The sequence below is a fragment of the Artemia franciscana genome, chromosome 7, assembly GCF_032884065.1.
Source record: "Artemia franciscana chromosome 7, ASM3288406v1, whole genome shotgun sequence".
NCBI lineage: Eukaryota > Metazoa > Arthropoda > Branchiopoda > Anostraca > Artemiidae > Artemia > Artemia franciscana.
This window is the reverse complement of record NC_088869.1, coordinates 61,620,588-61,638,086: the sequence shown is the minus strand read 5'-3', so window position 1 is coordinate 61,638,086 and position 17,499 is coordinate 61,620,588. Positions and strand designations below refer to the sequence as shown.

Below are 17,499 nucleotides of genomic sequence, written 5' to 3'. Positions count from 1 at the left end.
TAACATGCCCTCAATGAGTTAAAAAAATACCAGGAGCAACCATTAGTAAAATAACTTCGTAGATACAATAAAAACAGAAAACAGAATAATTTTCTAGACATATCACAAAGAAAAGCGATAAGAGGATGGAAAAAAATTATAATGAATTACAAAATGATATGGGAAGTCAACCTAATCTCAGATTTGACTCTTTTCTGATGGCCCTACAACCAAAGATCCTTTTTCCTAATAAAACGTCGAAAACCTTAGTTTCACGCTTTTTCACTCAGGGTTAACATAACGAGCTAGCGAACAACTTACAAAGGAGTTTAGGTTTGCCCATTTCTCCGCCAATAGGAGAGGGGACGGAATTGCCTTTGGTAATAATCTTTCCGGATTCTTTACTCTTTTAAACGTGAGAAGAAATGAGTCTGATGAAAGCAAATAACAATTCAAAAGTTAACACCCAAATATTCATATTCATGCTTAAGATTTATTTTTGACATTCTAGAAACAAATTTATGTAAGAAACAAAAAATATGGAAACTGCCGAAAGAAGTGATTATTGTCTTCAAAAAAATATCTAGCCCCACCCAAAACAAAATATACTAGTGTTATTCAGTACAAATGGAAATAATAAAAAAATCATTAAGAGATTGCATATTTACGAATATGTTTTTACCATTTTTTCCACATTTCGATACAGTAACTAAGACCAAAATTGGTGGTTATATAGCACCATCTCCCCCACGAATCAATTAGTTGCTGAATCTAAAATTAATTTAATTTAACAATATATTAAACATACAGTCAAATTTTAAACCTTCAAAAGGTTTCAAGCTCTTTCACTAGCAAACAAAGCGCAAACACTCTCAACGTAATCCCCCTATCAGCAATACTTATAAGGGACATTACCTGTTATCTTTTCCAGGGTTCCTCTGAATTAGATCCAAACGATTTCTTTGAGCAAAAATCATGAAACCATTCATAGGCCTTCTCGTTTTTTCATCTTGATCCTTTGGTCTCTTCTTCTTCTTTTGAGTGTCAGGAGGCAAAACAGTAGAAGAGTCTTCGGGAAGAGAGCATACAGGTGGGGAGGCTGAGCAACGAAGAGAAGCAGCGTTGTCTAATGCACTCTATAATAGAAACGAGGTATGACTTGAACACTATTTCATATTTCCTCCAAATCCTTGGAAAGATTGACAGTTCCTTCTGTTATGTGCCCTAGTGACAAGTATTTAAGGACCTCCCCAATCCTCCCCTCGTCAATTTTAGGTTGTTTCTGGTTCTGAAGAATACAAACAGGAAGTTCCAACTAACTCCACTGGTAAACGTGCAGATGAAAAGAAACTGGAAAACAACCCCTCCCCTCGACCAACCATGGATCATCTCGCCACCACGAAGCAAAGTAAGTGCATTTTTCATAAATGGTATTCAATCTCTATCAAAGTTGATATCTAAGACTTTTCCTTAAGTCTTAAATGGAAATTTGCTCTTGAATAATCAGGACCCAATCAACTTCAATGCAAAAAGGAAATGAAAAGGGGGGCTCAATTAGATCTTTACATCTGAAAATCTATCTAAATAGGCTACCGGATCTCAACCCAACCTGGTAAGAAGTATGAGCAAGTCTTTAGTTGGGTCTTTTCGGTGGTCCCTATCCAATCCAACCTCTACGTAGAACTAAATAAAAAAAACAAGTTTTTTCAACTGAAAGTAAGGAGCGACATCAAAACTTAAGACGAACAGAAATTATTCCGTATATGAAAGGGGTTGTCGCCTCCTCAACGTCCCGCTCTTTACGCTAAAGTTTGACTCTTTCTCACAACTCTACATTTTAAAACAATAAAAACTTGAAAAAATACAAATCTTAAGGCACCCCCATCCCATAAAAAGATTCACTGACTTCTTTCCTGAAGATTTGCGCTCATTTATTCAATTGTGAGCAGAAATGAGGACAAACCCTCGCAGACAAAGCAAACAAATTATTGCCATGAATGACTGTTTAGGCTCTACTGAGGCCAAATATGCGATTAGATGCTTATAGATAGCCGCGTGGCAATATGCTCTCTGAGATTGAAAGGCTAAATGTATTCTTTTGATACTTTTAAACCCATCAAGCATCTCAGAATCATCATACGGTAACATGTTGACCCTATTTGAGTAAATATTGGTGTTTGGCGGCATGAAAGGACACAAATTAGCAATGTTGTGACACAGTCTACTTCGAGACTTAAAAAGGACGTGAAATCTCAACTCAATGATTTTTTTTTCCTATATGCAGCAACAGCTTTCACTAAAATCGGATCTTCAGTAACAAGGCTGGAGCACTTGGGATCTAAAATCAGAGTAGCAATTAGCTAATTTTGAGACCCAGAGATAGGTAAGGTGAGAAAAGCAGCTTATTAATTCCAAAGCAGCAGGAATTTCAACAAAAAAAATATATTACATGACAATATATTACATGATGGAACTCCCTTTGGTATTAGGAGTTCCATGTGCTCCTTGGAAACTGCATCAGTTACACAATTTTTTAGACATGCCAATTATCTTGATCTGGTTCCGTATCTTAATCCATAGGTTCCAGATCTTAATCTGGGACGTACTTTTTTGTTTTTTTTTCTAGGCTAGAGAAAATATCGATGATTGGTAGCAAACATAATCTTAGTTCTTATTTTTATATGACTTATATTAATACAGCCCCCTCGCCAACCTTAAGCTTCTTTAAGGGTTTTCTATAATTTTTCATCCTGTGCGTGCCCTAGGCAATACTCTTCACCCTGAGCTTAAGTTTTCTGAAATATCTAACTCAATCCCTCCAAAGGGACTGAGCAATACTCCTCACCCTGACGTGGAATCTCCACTCCAATGAGTTTTCTTTGTATATGCTGCAACAGCGTTCACTAAAATCGGATCTTCAGTAGCCAGGCTGGAGCACTTAGGATCTAAACTCGGGGTAGCAATTAGCTAAATTCAGGACCCAGAGATATGTAAGGTGAGAAAAGCAGCTAACCAATTCCATAGCAGCAGGAAATTCCATAAATAAAAATATACTACATGAATATATCTCACTTTGGTGTTAGGAGTTCCATGTTCAATACTCCTCAGCCTGAGCTTAAGTTTTCTGAATATGTAACTCAGTCCCTCCAAAGGGCAGTAAGCTTAGGCAAACTTGAAAGAAATTTAGTGATTTCCATAAATTTTTGCGTTTCATGAATTCTATTCATTCTAGCATTAACATATGTAAACAAGCGACTCTTGAGGCTAGGGGGGGGGGGAGAATGTATGACGGTATAGGTCCATAAAGAGATAGCCAAGAAATAAACATTTGTTTGATTTGCCATTCAGTGTTCTATAAAAATATAAAAAGTACTTTTATTGCAAATTTCAATTGATGAGTTTGAAAAGAATTCTCCGATAAATTAACAAAAACGAAACTTTTTACAAAATAATTACCACTGTAAATGACCTACGTAAGCAAATAGCTCACTGTACATTCTTTTTAATAGTTTGAGTAAAACTTTCAGAGACTTTCGGGGATTAGTGTTTGAACTAATTCCAGAATGTTTTGTTTGCCCTACACTGCCCCAATCTTTAAAATACAGAAAATATAATTTATATAGGAAATATAATATTTATATAAAACTATATAGAGGATATAATATTTATACAAATGTATATAGAAGATACGAATCTATACAGAAGAAAATATAGAAGATACTAGCTGTTGGGGTGGCACTTCGCGCCACCCCAACACCTAGTTGGTGGGGGCGCTTCGCCCCCCCCCACGCGCGTAAGTCGTGACGCGCCATATTAGTTACGCGCCATTGTAGTTGTGTCCCTGTGTCCCATCTGTGAATATATATATATATATATATATATTTAACTACGTAAAACTTGCGAATATACAACATTTTTTACTGTCCCATTGTCTGTCCATATAAATAGATTGTCAGGTTTACCAACTCTTGAACATGCAACATAATAATTGTCCATGGGAAAACAATCCGTATTCAGATCTATACCGCATTTTTCTAACGATTACCCTTGAGCTTTGTTGATGGTGATTGCTAATCGAACATTCCCTGTGTCCCCGTCGTCATTTATATATCCCCCTGTGCCCCCGGCGTCCCCGTTGTAGTTGTGTCCCTGTGTCCTGGTCGTCATTTATATTCCCTTTGTCCCGATGTCCCGGTCGTCACTTGTGTCCCGGTGTCCCGGTCTGTAATTTCTCTTTGAGTGTCCCGGTCGTCATTTATATTCCCTCTGTCCCGGTCGTCATTTGTGTCCCGGTGTCCCGGTCTGTAGTGTCATCTTATAATGACGTCATATACAAAGCCTTATTTACTTATAATGACGTCAAATGCAAACCCACAAACAAACAAACATGCATATATTCAACTTATTTTTATATATATAGATACAGTTTCTTTTTTAGTTTTTTTTTCTTTTTTAGTTTTTTTTCTTTTTTAGTTTTTCTTTTTTTTTAGTTTCTTCTTTTTATTGATTTGTTTTCTTCAATTTGTCAATGTTCATTCTAACATTGACACTTGGAAAAATCTTTACGTGCCAAGCATGCTAAAGCTCCAACAATTTATAATAAACCTCAACAATTTGGGTATCTGTTTTAAGGTTTTCGAATTACTTTAATCTATTGTCAAAATATATTGAAATATTTGTGCAATTCCCAGTTTTTGTTTAGTTTTTTCTTTTTTTTTTTAGTTTTTTAGCTTTATTTAGTTTTTTTTTTCATTTTAGTTTTTTACCTTTTTTCTTTTTTTATTTTTTTTTACATTTTTTCTTTTTAGGTTTTTTCTTTTTTTAATTTTTTTATTTTTTAGTTTATTTTTTAGTTTTTTCTTTTTAGTTTCTTTTAGTTTTTTACCATTTTTCTTTTTTCAGTTTTCTTTTTCTTCTTTATTTTTCAGCGTCACTATGAAATACATATCGCCGAACCTTTGTTTTTTTAACTAAAATCTGGTAGGCATTGATGACCTTATCCAAGTCAAAATCCCAAACCCAATCATCATGGCTATCATTTTCAGTTTTGATACGTTTTGACTCTCGCTGTCCAGGTGGATTGTCATCTAACTGCGCGGTTTTGCGTTCTTTAGCCGCAAGCCTTTTGGCATTAATCATTTGAGCAGATTCCTCGGCTGTTTCTTCTGCCATTGTAGGATTTATACTAAAATTTCTCTTTGAATTAACTATTTGAGCAGCTTCCTCGGCTGTTTCTTCTGTCATTTTAAGATCTATACTAAAAATTCCTCTTCACGTGCCAACCTTACTAAAGCTCAACAATTTATAATAAACCTCAAATTTTAAGTATCTGTTTTAAGGTTTTCGAATTACTTTAATCTATTGTCAAAATATTTCGAAAAATTTATGCAATTCCCAGTTTTTACATTTTAGTTTGTTTTCTTTTTCTTCTTTATTTTTCAGACGTCATATGCAAACCCCCAACACAAAAATACATACAACTTATCTATCTATATAAAAATAAGTTGTTTGTGTGTTATGTCTGTTACACTATGTCTGTCACGCCAGATTATATCTTCTATATATATAAAAATATAAAAAAGTTCAAAAAAAATATATAAAAAATTTCAATATCTTCATGGGTTTAATCCACCTTTGGAAAAGAAGGATATTTCATATGTACAGTTTCAATCATTTTGTTTCCATAAATCTTTGCTTTTTTCGCAAATTTCGTTCTTAATACAAAAAACTACTGTACTCTTAAATATTTGCTCTTTTTTCGTAAATTGCTGTCTTCGAAAATTTTTGCTTTGTCACATAAAAATAATGCAAAATTGGGAGTGGGCACATTTTTACACAGGTTGCTGAAACGAGCGAAAAACTAATAGACACTATTTATTGTCGACTACCAACATTTCATAGCTTGGGTGTGCGCTTTTTCATTGTACTGTGCAGTATTTTTTGCTGATTACCTTGTAATATTCTTCCATGCTCATTTCATATTTTTTTTTCCATTATATTTTGTTGAAGTTCTTGTATTTATTTTTCCTTTTTAACTGGTTCAGCATGAGAGCATCGAGACAAACATTATAACTTTTAACTGTTATTTAATGTATTTTTAACATGATACAATTGAATTTAATTAAGAATTTTTCATGTCAAAAGTTTTGAAAGGTAATTTGTAAATTAAACAATTTTATGATTGACTTTTGTTTTAATTAATTTGGCTTTATGACAAGGTGAAACCATCAGCTCTTGGTCGATGCTCGGGATTCAGCGGCCCATTGCCTCAACCACCCCCAGTTTCTCCCAAAAAACTGGTTATACCAGCTCGACGCATTGAATTACAAACATCTAAAAGTATTTTAGAAATAAGTATGATGTTTTAACAATCTCAGGTTTATACCAAATTGCAAGATGAGATGTGGAATAAAACGGGATAAGCTTTAAAACTTTCTAGTTCCACTGGGTAACACTGTAAAACTGGGTAACACTGTCAGTAGCACTAGTAGTTTCTTCACTCCTATTTAAACAATTCTGAAGTGTGGACCCCTTTGATTATGACATAAAAAAAAATAAATCGCAAAAATAAATAAATAAAAATTTAATAAAAGAGCATTAGTGAGACCAAAGGTTAGATATTCGGGGTAACATTTCGTTACAATTCCACTCTTAATTAGATCTTCTGATATTCTCTCTTCTCCTATTCATCGTCCATTCTCCTTTTTCTCTCTTTTTCTTTAAATTTCCTTAAAGCGATCATGATATTTGGATAGAGCATGAAATAAGGAACCTAATGGTACTGCTTTTATTTGTTTATTCTAACTCTTTATTATTCTCTATTTTGCGATACATGATGCACATGACTGTGCATCATGAACTTGTGCATATTATATGACAGACCTACTTACTTTAACGTTTTCAGAGGGTGCATCACAGACAAACGGCGTTGCAACGTCAACACCAACGTTATCAGAATTCATTTGACTAAGAGATGGAAATACAAACTCCGTTTCTTCTTTAAATGTGGCAGGTAAAGCACTTGAATTACTAGATACACTGAAAAAAATTTAATAAAGTGTTAAAATCTGGGTGCATAATTAATGTGATCGTACAAAATTGGTTAAAGCTACGATTATTGAAGATAGCTGTTGAATAACGCATGATTTTTAGTAATTATATTGACAGTCACCAATTTATTTTTTAAAATTTTTTTTCAAGTTTTCAATTTTTTCAAGTTTTTTTTTTTCAACTAGGTCCTGACAACAAAGAGACAAACGCTGATATATACTTTCCATTTAGAACATTGGGTCTTTTAGCAGTTTGTGATGATGTTCCATTGCTTCCCCAGCAGTCAAAATGGAAAAAAGAAAAAAAGGATATATCAGTGCTACCCATGCTAATAAGCGGCTTTCCTTGTTGTTCAAGTCATTTTATTCATAAAAGTTATTTTCACATTAATAAAACGCACAAAATTTACACTTTTCTATCAGAAGAAAGCTAGAAAAAACTGCTTAACTTCTATTTAAAGAGGATATATGCTGTAATGAATTAATTAGGTCACATGTTCCATAGAAAGCAGGATAAAAAGGGAGTTAAAAAGGATGATAAAAAACATAAATTGGGTATAAATCAGAGTAGTTATTAAAATCAAGATAAACACAGGACCAAGGGATGACAATTTAAATAATGTTAAAAATGTATCATTTATATTGTATGTAATTATATATACTACTAATATAATCACGTATTTCCGTAATCAGGAAAGTAGCGATATACAAGATGACCTAAATATGTTCTATCCAGTTATCAAACCAATATTCAGATATGGTAGCTAAAATATTTCCCGATTAAATGATGTGCCAAGCATAGTACAATCTTTAAAATCTTGTTCAGCATTAAATATCTCGTTATTATTTGCTATTTAATATAAAAGTTTAAATTAAAAGATGGTGCTGAGGTGATTTCCGAACAGGGGTGATTCCAGCGATGAGTTCGGGAAACAAGATCTGCTTCCAGAAATTTGATTTGGCAAGTCCACAAGGCAATTACTCACTGCTCCTTACAATGCTGCCAATGCTTTTTCGAAAAATCCAAAGAAAATAGCGAAAAAGTTCATCCCCTAATTTTTTCATAGAAAAACTACATCTTACTTTAGTGCTATAAAGACAAATTTATAAAAGCATGTAAAAATAATCATTAGCTTTCAAATGAACCCCTCAACAGCTTTCAATGCTGTTCAAGAGAAATTGCCAACGAATTGTTCTGGCTACTCATCTGACTGACCGTATTTCAAACAGTAGGCTCTGGGAAAAGTCTGGCTTTCAACGGCTATAATGAGAGGAAGGTTGAGATGACCAGGACACGTTCTGCGGATGAAGCATGACAGATTGCCAAAAATTGTCCTTTTCAGCCAACCGACTTTGGCTAAACGGAAAGCAGATCGTCTGCAGTTGGGGTGGGAGGATGTCATAAAGAAAAATTTAAGGGAAATGAGAGCTTCCTGGGAAGGTTTCAAGAAGGAGGCTTTGAAAAGATCGGGATGGAAGAGGAGTGTGGGTAGCTGTGTTGGAATTAGGCGACTTGGTGGTGCGGTGAGTTGTTAGTAGTAGTACTAGCAAGTGCTTCGCTAGCGCCAGAAAAAAGAAGGTACATCAGTAATGTACAGGCTTTTTTGGGTTTTCAAGGGGGGAGTCTGAATACCTCAGGCTAGAGCTATTCACCCCAACGACTATTGGTGTGATTTTATTTTGATCAGCCACCATTTCTAGGGACTTCAAGCCCTCCTTTTATTATTCCATAAAGTTTTCCTCGTCATCCTTGAAATGTGCTCCATTATGCCCCTTGGCTAATTCAATTTTTTTTTAAACTTGTTTAGCAAATTTTACACTTTGTGTAACCAAGGTTGAAGTTCATCTGGATCTTAATGAACACTTAAGCGTCCTCTTGGTCGACAAAATTCAAACTGCAAGCAGCATTCATTGGAGGTGGATCACTCTTGGACAGCTGGCTATGATTGGACAGCCAATATAATATGACTGTCTTGAAAAATTTTGAAGACTAAAACTGTCCAATCAAAACCGGCTCTGCAGCAGACAGGGTGAATGATGTAGATCCAGACGATCAGACAGGGTGAATGATGTAGATCAACACGAATAGACAGGGTGAATGATGTAGATCAAGACGATCAGACAGGGTGAATGATGTAGATCAAGACGATCAGACAGGGTGAACGATGTAGATCAAGACGATCAGACAGGGTGAATGATGTAGATCAAGACGATCAGACAGGGTGAATGATGTAGATCAAGACGAACAGACAGGGTGAATGATGTAGGTCAAGACGCTCATACAGGATGAATGATGTAAATCAAGACGATCAGACAGGGTGAATGATGTAGATCAAGACAATCAGACAGGGTGAATGATGTAGATCAAGACGAACCTTTATGTTCAAGTATAAAAACCAAGGTCGCTTTACGTATTCGCTGTAATGTGATTAAACAATGGCCACAATATTCCATAGACTATGCTTTTAGAGAATTTAAGATTCAATAATTTTTATTGGAAAATCCTAACCTTAAAGTAGAGACTTGTTGCCAATACGAAGTACGTCACAACCTAGCCATATATTACGCAATAGTGAAGTACCGTGCTTCACTACTGAAAGTATAAACCTAGGTAGATACTACGCAACAGAAGAGTACCGTACACTGATATAAATATCTTTTGTAAAGCTCATCAATAGAGACAAAATACAAAGTATGTCGCAACCTAGCCAGATACTACGCAATAGTGAAGTACCGTACACTGATATACGTATCTTTTGTAAAGCTCATCAATAGAGACCAAATACGAAGTACGTCGCAACCTAGGTAGATACTATGCAATAGAAGAGTACCGTACACTGATATACATATCTTTTGTTAAGCTCATCAACAGAGACAAAATACAAAGTACGTCGCAACCTAGCCAGATACTTCGCAATAGTGAAGTGCCGTACACTGATATACATATCTTTTGTAAAGCTAATCAATAGAGACAAAATACGAAGTATGTCGCAGCCTAGCCAGATACTACGCAATAATGAAGTACCGTACACTTATATACATATCTTTTGTAAAGCTCATCAACAGAGACCAAATACGAAGTATGTCGCAACCTAGCCAGATACTACGCAATAATGAAGTACCGTACACTTATATACATATCTTTTGTAAAGCTCATCAACAGAGACCAAATACAAAGTATGTCGCAACATAGCCAGATACTACGCAATAGTGAAGTACCGTACACTGATATACATATCTTTTGTAAAGCTCATCAACAGAGACAAAATACGAAGTATGTCGCAACCTAGCCAGATACTACGCAATAATGAAGTACCGTACACTTATATACATATCTTTTGTAAAGCTCATCAACAGAGACCAAATGCGAAGTATGTCGCAACCTAGCCAGATACTACGCAATAGTGAAGTACCGTACACTGATATATATATATATATATATATATATATATATATATATATATATATATATATATATATATATATATATATATATCTTTTGTAAAGCTCATCAATAGAGACAAAATACGAAGTATGTCGCAACCTAGCCAGATACTACGCAATAGTGAAGTACCGTACACTGATATACGTATCTTTTGTAAAGCTCATCAATAGAGACCAAATACGAAGTATGTCGCAACCTAGCCAGATACTACGCAATAGTGAAGTACCGTATACTGATATACATATCTTTTGTAAAGCTCGCCCCAAAAACCTAAAGACATACCTCTAAATCCACTAATTTATGATTTGAGCCTTTAATAAAACAATCCTGAGCCACTTGCGCTTCAGCGTAAGTGTGTATATTAAAGTATATCAAAATATTTCAGATTATATTCAGCATACAAAAACTGGATATTACAATATTTTAAACGGAAATAAATCGACATCGTTAGTTCTGCAATATCTGACAGTCGATATGCTTGAAAACAGAAGGGAGGAGTTGAACACTCCTTGAATTAGCATGAGAAACTCATTCCCGATAAATATTTCAGGAAAGAAGTTAAATGAAAAAATTCTGATATTCAGAGGTCTATTTCCAGGGAAAGCCTATTTTCCCTCCCTTTTGACCAAGAAACTGTGACAGTATGCGTCTTGGAAATAAAATATGTAAAATGATAGTATCTAATCAAAAGATAACATAAATAACAGAAGTATTAAAATAAAATATGAAATTAAAATTTTATCTCATTACCTATAATTAATGACACTTTTTAATTAATTACACTACTAATTACTGTATTTAATTAATCTACGAGTTAACTTCATTATTTTTTAATTTAGCTGCATTAATTACTGCAAGTTAATTTTATCTAATTTTAATTTAATTAGTTAAATTAACAAAATTCACTAACTAAATTGATCAAACAAATTAAACTAGTTTAATTAAATTAAGTTCAGCATTAACCGTAATTAACATATTAACCGTGATAAATTGACATATCGTAATTATGTAAAGTGATAGTCAAAGGACAACGTACTTTATTCTTCGATCCCAGATTCCTGATGGAGATACAGCTTCTAATAGCGAGGATGGGCAAATGCAAACATCCCCCACTTCCAGGAGGCTACAAGCAATGCCATATCGCTCATATGTAAAATCTGGACAAACTGAAGACCACCCTAAAAGAAATTACCTTGATTAGAAAATCAAAAATTTATGGTGTTATAGTACATGTTGGTGCAATTGTTGTATTTTTTTGAATTTTTATTCCCTATGAGAAAGTCGAATGAAATTACATCCTTAACAACTATAATTTAGAACTGTTGCAAAAAAAAAATACAGCTATTTCTCGGTTTAATTCCACCCTCTTAAGAATTGAATTTGCCTCCATGTCAGTGTACACCTTTCATATATCAATATATTTATATGTAGCTAGAATCTATTAAGCTATTTACGGAGAATTTGTTTATTAGCACAAAAACTCAAAACGCTGCAAATAAAATAAAGTCAGTTTTAGTTTCGATTTTTTTTCTTTGACGGAACAAACCAATTTATATATATATATAAATATAAACAAATGTGTGTCTGTGTTTCAGTGCGTCCTGTATTAAATACTACAATGTTCATCCGATCACAAAGAAACTTTACAGAATTATCGAGTACACTCTTGCAGAGGGCTTACATATAAAATACCCCTCCCCCCAAGACCTTTTTAATCTCTCGAATGTTTTTGTGCTGACTGAATAAGAGACACATAAAAAATATCTGATTGTTTCTTCGGTTCATATTATTTATACTTTCTGGATATCAATTATCCAATAACGCTGACAGGTAGGTTAATAATCCTAACATAATTTTTCAAATATTTTAAAATTCACGATAGTTATTTTACACGTGGGGAGAATTTTCCACTGACGAATTTTCGGAGGGTGGGGGGTGTACTTTCTGGAAGATTTTCTGCAGAGGGGCATTTTCTCCGGAGGAGTTGTCCTCTCAGTGGGAATTTTCTGGGGAGAGAAATGTCAACAGGGGGAAATTTATCGGGGACAATTCTCTAAAATGCTTTTAAATTAAAAATATGGTCGTTATTAAAACGCAGGTAAACTTTCTTGTAGAGAATTTTCCAAGAGGGAGTTAATTTTCGTTCTTTTGAGAACGCAGTCTCGTGCGATTGGTAAGCTAGTTATTTATAATATTCAACTAATAGAATGGGTTTTTGTGATCTCCATGCGCTTTTTATTCCATTCCACCAGCTAAGGTTTTTCTGAAGTCTTTCAAATGTACATTTGAAGCCCGATCGTAGCAAACGACATATTAAGAGTGGCAACATTAAACTTAAGGGTGCGTCTATTAAATTAAAAAAAAAGAAGCAAAAGAAAGAGAATATGACCACAAAGAAACAAATAGTGAAATAATTTTCATTTCTATGGAAGACGGAATTTTCTTTCCATATTTTCTATTGTCGAAACATGTACAATAATCCTTTTAGATAGAGATGACAATGAGACGCATATAAGGCGTTGCTGACAAACGTAAATCCAGTATTGCCAGGACTAAGATACATTTTAGAAAGACACAATTATTATATCATTGAAATATTAAATCTTACCAAACAAAATCTGAAAAAAATATTAATGCATTGACTAAATACTGAATAAAGAAAACAACATTCATTATATCCCCTTCTTGTGTTTCTTACTCTGTATACCTAGCTACTCTGTAGCTTGGACTTATAAAGGTACTGAAATAGATCAGAAACTGTAAAGAAATTGTAGCATACTTAGTTTAGAACACAGAAAAGAAACAGGACACAGTTTTTTAGAGCCTGTACCAGTTATAAGCGGGGTACCCCGGGGAAGCATCCTTGGCCCCACCCTCTTCTCTACATGTATTAATGATTGTGAGGATGTTCTACAAAACCCCATCACTCTCTACGCTGATGACAGCCAATTAATTGGAATTGCTGATGGAACCCTGCAAAGTGACTTGAATGGTCTCTCCTTATGGGCTTCTACTTGGACGATGGAGTTCAACCCATCAAAATGCAAAATCCTGCACATGGGTCCCCACAACAATCAGATTTCATACCCTATGCTGGATAATCTGGCACACGTATCCCAGTTGAGGCTGTTGAGAGTGAACGAGACTTAGGAGTGATCGATGGCATGAAGTTTAAGTTCCATGAGCGCACTATGCAACAAGTTGCTAAGGCCAACAGAGCCTTAGGACTAATTAAATAACGCTCTTGTCTGGCAACATTTGGAGTTTGGCTGCCCCGTTACAAATCCTCAGTACAAGGGAGATGTGGCAGCCCTAGAGAGCATACAAAGAAGAGCAACTAAGCTTTGTGCCCCACACCAACAGCTTCCCTACCCTGACGGTCTGCGTCGCCTGAAGATACCCACACTAGTTTTCTGGCGGCACAGAGGAGATGCCATTTTTGTCAAGAAAATGCACCAAAATAACATGGCTAATTCCATTTTTACTCCCTCCCTTGCCACCATGACAAGAGGTTACTCAATGAAGCTGCAAAGGAGCCCTCCAGACGTAGAGAGAGGACGAACTTTTCTCAGTACGTACTGTCCCAACTTGGTATAGTCTTTCCAATGAGACTATCACTGGTGAATCGATTAATTATTTCAAAAATTCAGTCGATTTGGAGTGGAGTAACGTGGAATGGAAGGACCGGTGGGACGCCACAACCCATCACACCTACTAATTGTGTCACCTCATCAATTCAATAGTGAGATGTTCTACAGGAGGATGCAGTCCTGGTAATTTCCATTCTCCATTCAAGGTAATTTTAAGTACAGAAAATTTCCATTCTTGCGTTTAAAATATAAGGAGATTGGCCAAATATTACTTTATTTTGCGGTACATTTCAAAAATTAGGGATCATAGACCAAAAAGTTTAGCAATTATGTTGATTAAAAGTGAAGACACAAGGAAAAAACATTCCAAAACAATGTTAGAAGCATTTGCAGAACAAAATTTAGAAATACATATATACAAGTGCCCCTATTCGCTGATGTAAATTTCAAAAGACGTAGTCATAATATCAAGGGGGTCCAAACGTAAATTAAGGTAAGCAAAAATGAGCACAATAAAGAAGAAACGAAGACAAGACCGTAAGCTCAAAATGAAAAAAACTGGACCATCAAATGAGACAAGATCCATAGAACAACCTGAGAAATGTAAATGTACGACATATGATAACAAACAACCTAGACCATCAAAAGTGACAAGACCAATCCAAGCAGCTAAGGCAAAAGGCACTGAAAAATGTCCAAAGCAACGATAAATGAAAAAAAAGATAAAAAGATATGTAGCTAGAATATTAGCAAAACCGACAATTACAAAAAGTCAAAAACAAACTGAAGAGCATAGACATATGCAGTTAAATGATAAGTGGCAGCGAGAATCACAACGACACAAAAACAAAAGTGAAGAACAAACAAAATATGCGGTTACAAAAACATATGACAATGAGGGTCAGAGTGGATCAAAATGAAAATGAAGAATAGAGAAATATGTGATTAGAAGATATACGACCACAAAAACAAAGAAATTGCAGTTAGAAGATAATCAGCAGCAAGAATTACAAGCAACAGAACGTATCAAAGATGAAAGGGAAGAAAAAAAGAATTGAATGGATAGCTGACACGCTAAAGTGAGTATAAGAATGTGTCAAAAATGACAGTGAAGAACATAAAACTGTGCGGTTAAAGGATAACGAGAATCCGAAGGAGTCAAAATGAAAGTGCAAAATAAAAAATATTATGTTAGAAGAACAGCACCATCACTATCTTTGATGCTTACTAACTGTGACGTAAATCCAAGCAAAAACCTATAAAGATGCCGTAAAATACGCAAGCGTTACTTACAAGTGATTGGGACCCTTCCACTCTATATGTATTCACCGTGGAGTCCCCCATTATCCCGCAGTAAAAGTAGCCCACAAGGATGAGTTACTTAGCGGCTGCTGCCTGTTTAGTCGAATTGCATTCCCGCATCAACAGTTTCCAAATGAATGTGTTGGGTCTGTTATAGGACATGTTTTGCTCTCTAAAGACTTCCAAAAACAAATACGAAACTAGAACTCACGTTTTGCTTTAACTGTATTCAACGTAAGCGATGATCGAACCAATTATAGGCGTAATGATTTATGCTTCAAAACAGCTGGATAAACTTATCACAAAATTAATTTAGTGCCATATCCATCACAGACCCATGAAGGTAATTTTGAACCATATCCATATGGCCAAACCCCGACAGAGATGTTAAAGAAAACCTTTCACATCTTTTAAGTTATTAGATCAGTCGTGAACCAACATATCTCTTGGAAGAAATATTGTGAGACATGAAATATTGACACAATAATATTTTTGAGACATAAATAATATTGTGAGACAAATATTGACATCCTGACATTAGACTTATGTCTGAAATAGTAGATTCAGGCAAAACATAATAGATTTAAGATTTAGATAATAGGAATAGGATTGACAAACTAGATTTAGGCTTAACATAATAGATGTAGGCTTGGAATATTAGAAATTGGTTTTCACAGAGGTTTATCTTTTTCCTTTATTCTACAGTCTAAATTAAAACAAAAGTGGCAATTTACTGTAACTATTAATTAATTGCATTAGTTAGTTAATTATTAGTTGACATGCAAGGTTTTGACAGAGGACAAGAGCTTGTATGTGTTATCTTTTTCATTTACTTTACAGTCTAAATTAAAAGTAAAGTTGCAATTTGCTGCAACTATTAATTATTTGCACTAGTTAGGTTAACTATTACATAATAATGCTAGGTTTTGGTAGAAGACAACAGATAGGGGAACGCCCTACAGATATGTAGAGTACCTCTATAGGAGGCACGGGCCAAGGGGGACCTTGTCCCTGGGATTCTATAATAGAAACTGGGGTACCCTCGTCCGGGGGCCACAAATACAGGTGGAGGAGGAAGAAGGTCCCTCAAATGTAATCTCAACAGGGCCCACTGTCGTGTCCACACGTCCCATGAGTAACAAACCTTCTCACAGTAATGTGTTAAATTGCATGGTGATGCAGAACACCATCTAAGGACATCGACCTCTGTAAAGGGCCGCCTCGATCCTTTCGGGGTACCTGCAAGACTGGGGATCTTGCGGTCAACTTTTCCCACTTGAGGAGTGGCGCCTTTCGAGGAAATTAAAGCCTAGCAAACAACACAGCATTCGCACTGGATTCTCATTATATATATATATATATATATATATATATATATATATATATATATATATATATATATATATATATATATATATGTATAAATTTAATATATAGTGGGGGTCTCACAAAAAAAAATCCAATCGGGTCCCGCACGTAGTCGATCCGGCCCTGTTGAAGATGACACATATGGAAAAGATAACAATAAAACTTAGTTCTCACCTGCAATTTTCAAACAATCTTCTTTTTTCCAGTCCTTTAAGGAGAGCAATAAAAAGAAAATATTTATCAAAGTCTCATTGAACGACACAATTTATGGCCGTCTTAATTATTAATAATAGAACAGCAAGTTTTCTTTTACATATTAGTCATTACATTTTTTGATAGATTACAAAACCAAATTTACATTTTTTATTTTTCACACCCGTACAATCCATTTTTCTTTTTTTTTTACCTTGTTTACCTCTTTTTTCTTGTTTGGATGATGGTTTTCCTAGATAAGTAAACAGCCAGCCTTAATTTTTTTTGTATTTTACATACGATAAAAATGCACTAGCGAATACCGTTGTGGCACACTAATGTGCACCTGAATTGAGACAGAGATAAAAATCAGTGACATTTTCCAAAAGCAGACTGTTCAAAAATTTCAAAAAGACATCTTATTTTCTTGAAAAACTAAAAGGAAAAATAGGAGATCTAACGTTATTTTCTGCCTCGAAGTGCTATAAACTTATCTTCCATATGTAAGAATTCCTGGAAATCTTTCAGGAAATTCCACATAAAAATCATATATCATACATAAATAATTCCGCAA

The 17,499-nt window shown here is 34.8% G+C and overlaps 1 protein-coding gene across 1 annotated transcript in view; it reads right to left on the bottom strand.

Moving 5' to 3' along the window:
• The window catches only part of LOC136029570 (HMG box-containing protein 1-like), a 53,842-nt gene that overhangs the window by 9,165 nt on the left and 27,178 nt on the right, over positions 1-17,499 (bottom strand). The window contains exons 4-6 of the mRNA XM_065708060.1: positions 11,510-11,651; positions 6,870-7,017; positions 895-1,115 (exon numbers count right to left, since the gene is read on the bottom strand). Coding sequence (XP_065564132.1) covers positions 895-1,115; positions 6,870-7,017; positions 11,510-11,651 — 511 coding nt within the window. The remainder of the gene's footprint in view (positions 1-894; positions 1,116-6,869; positions 7,018-11,509; positions 11,652-17,499) is intronic.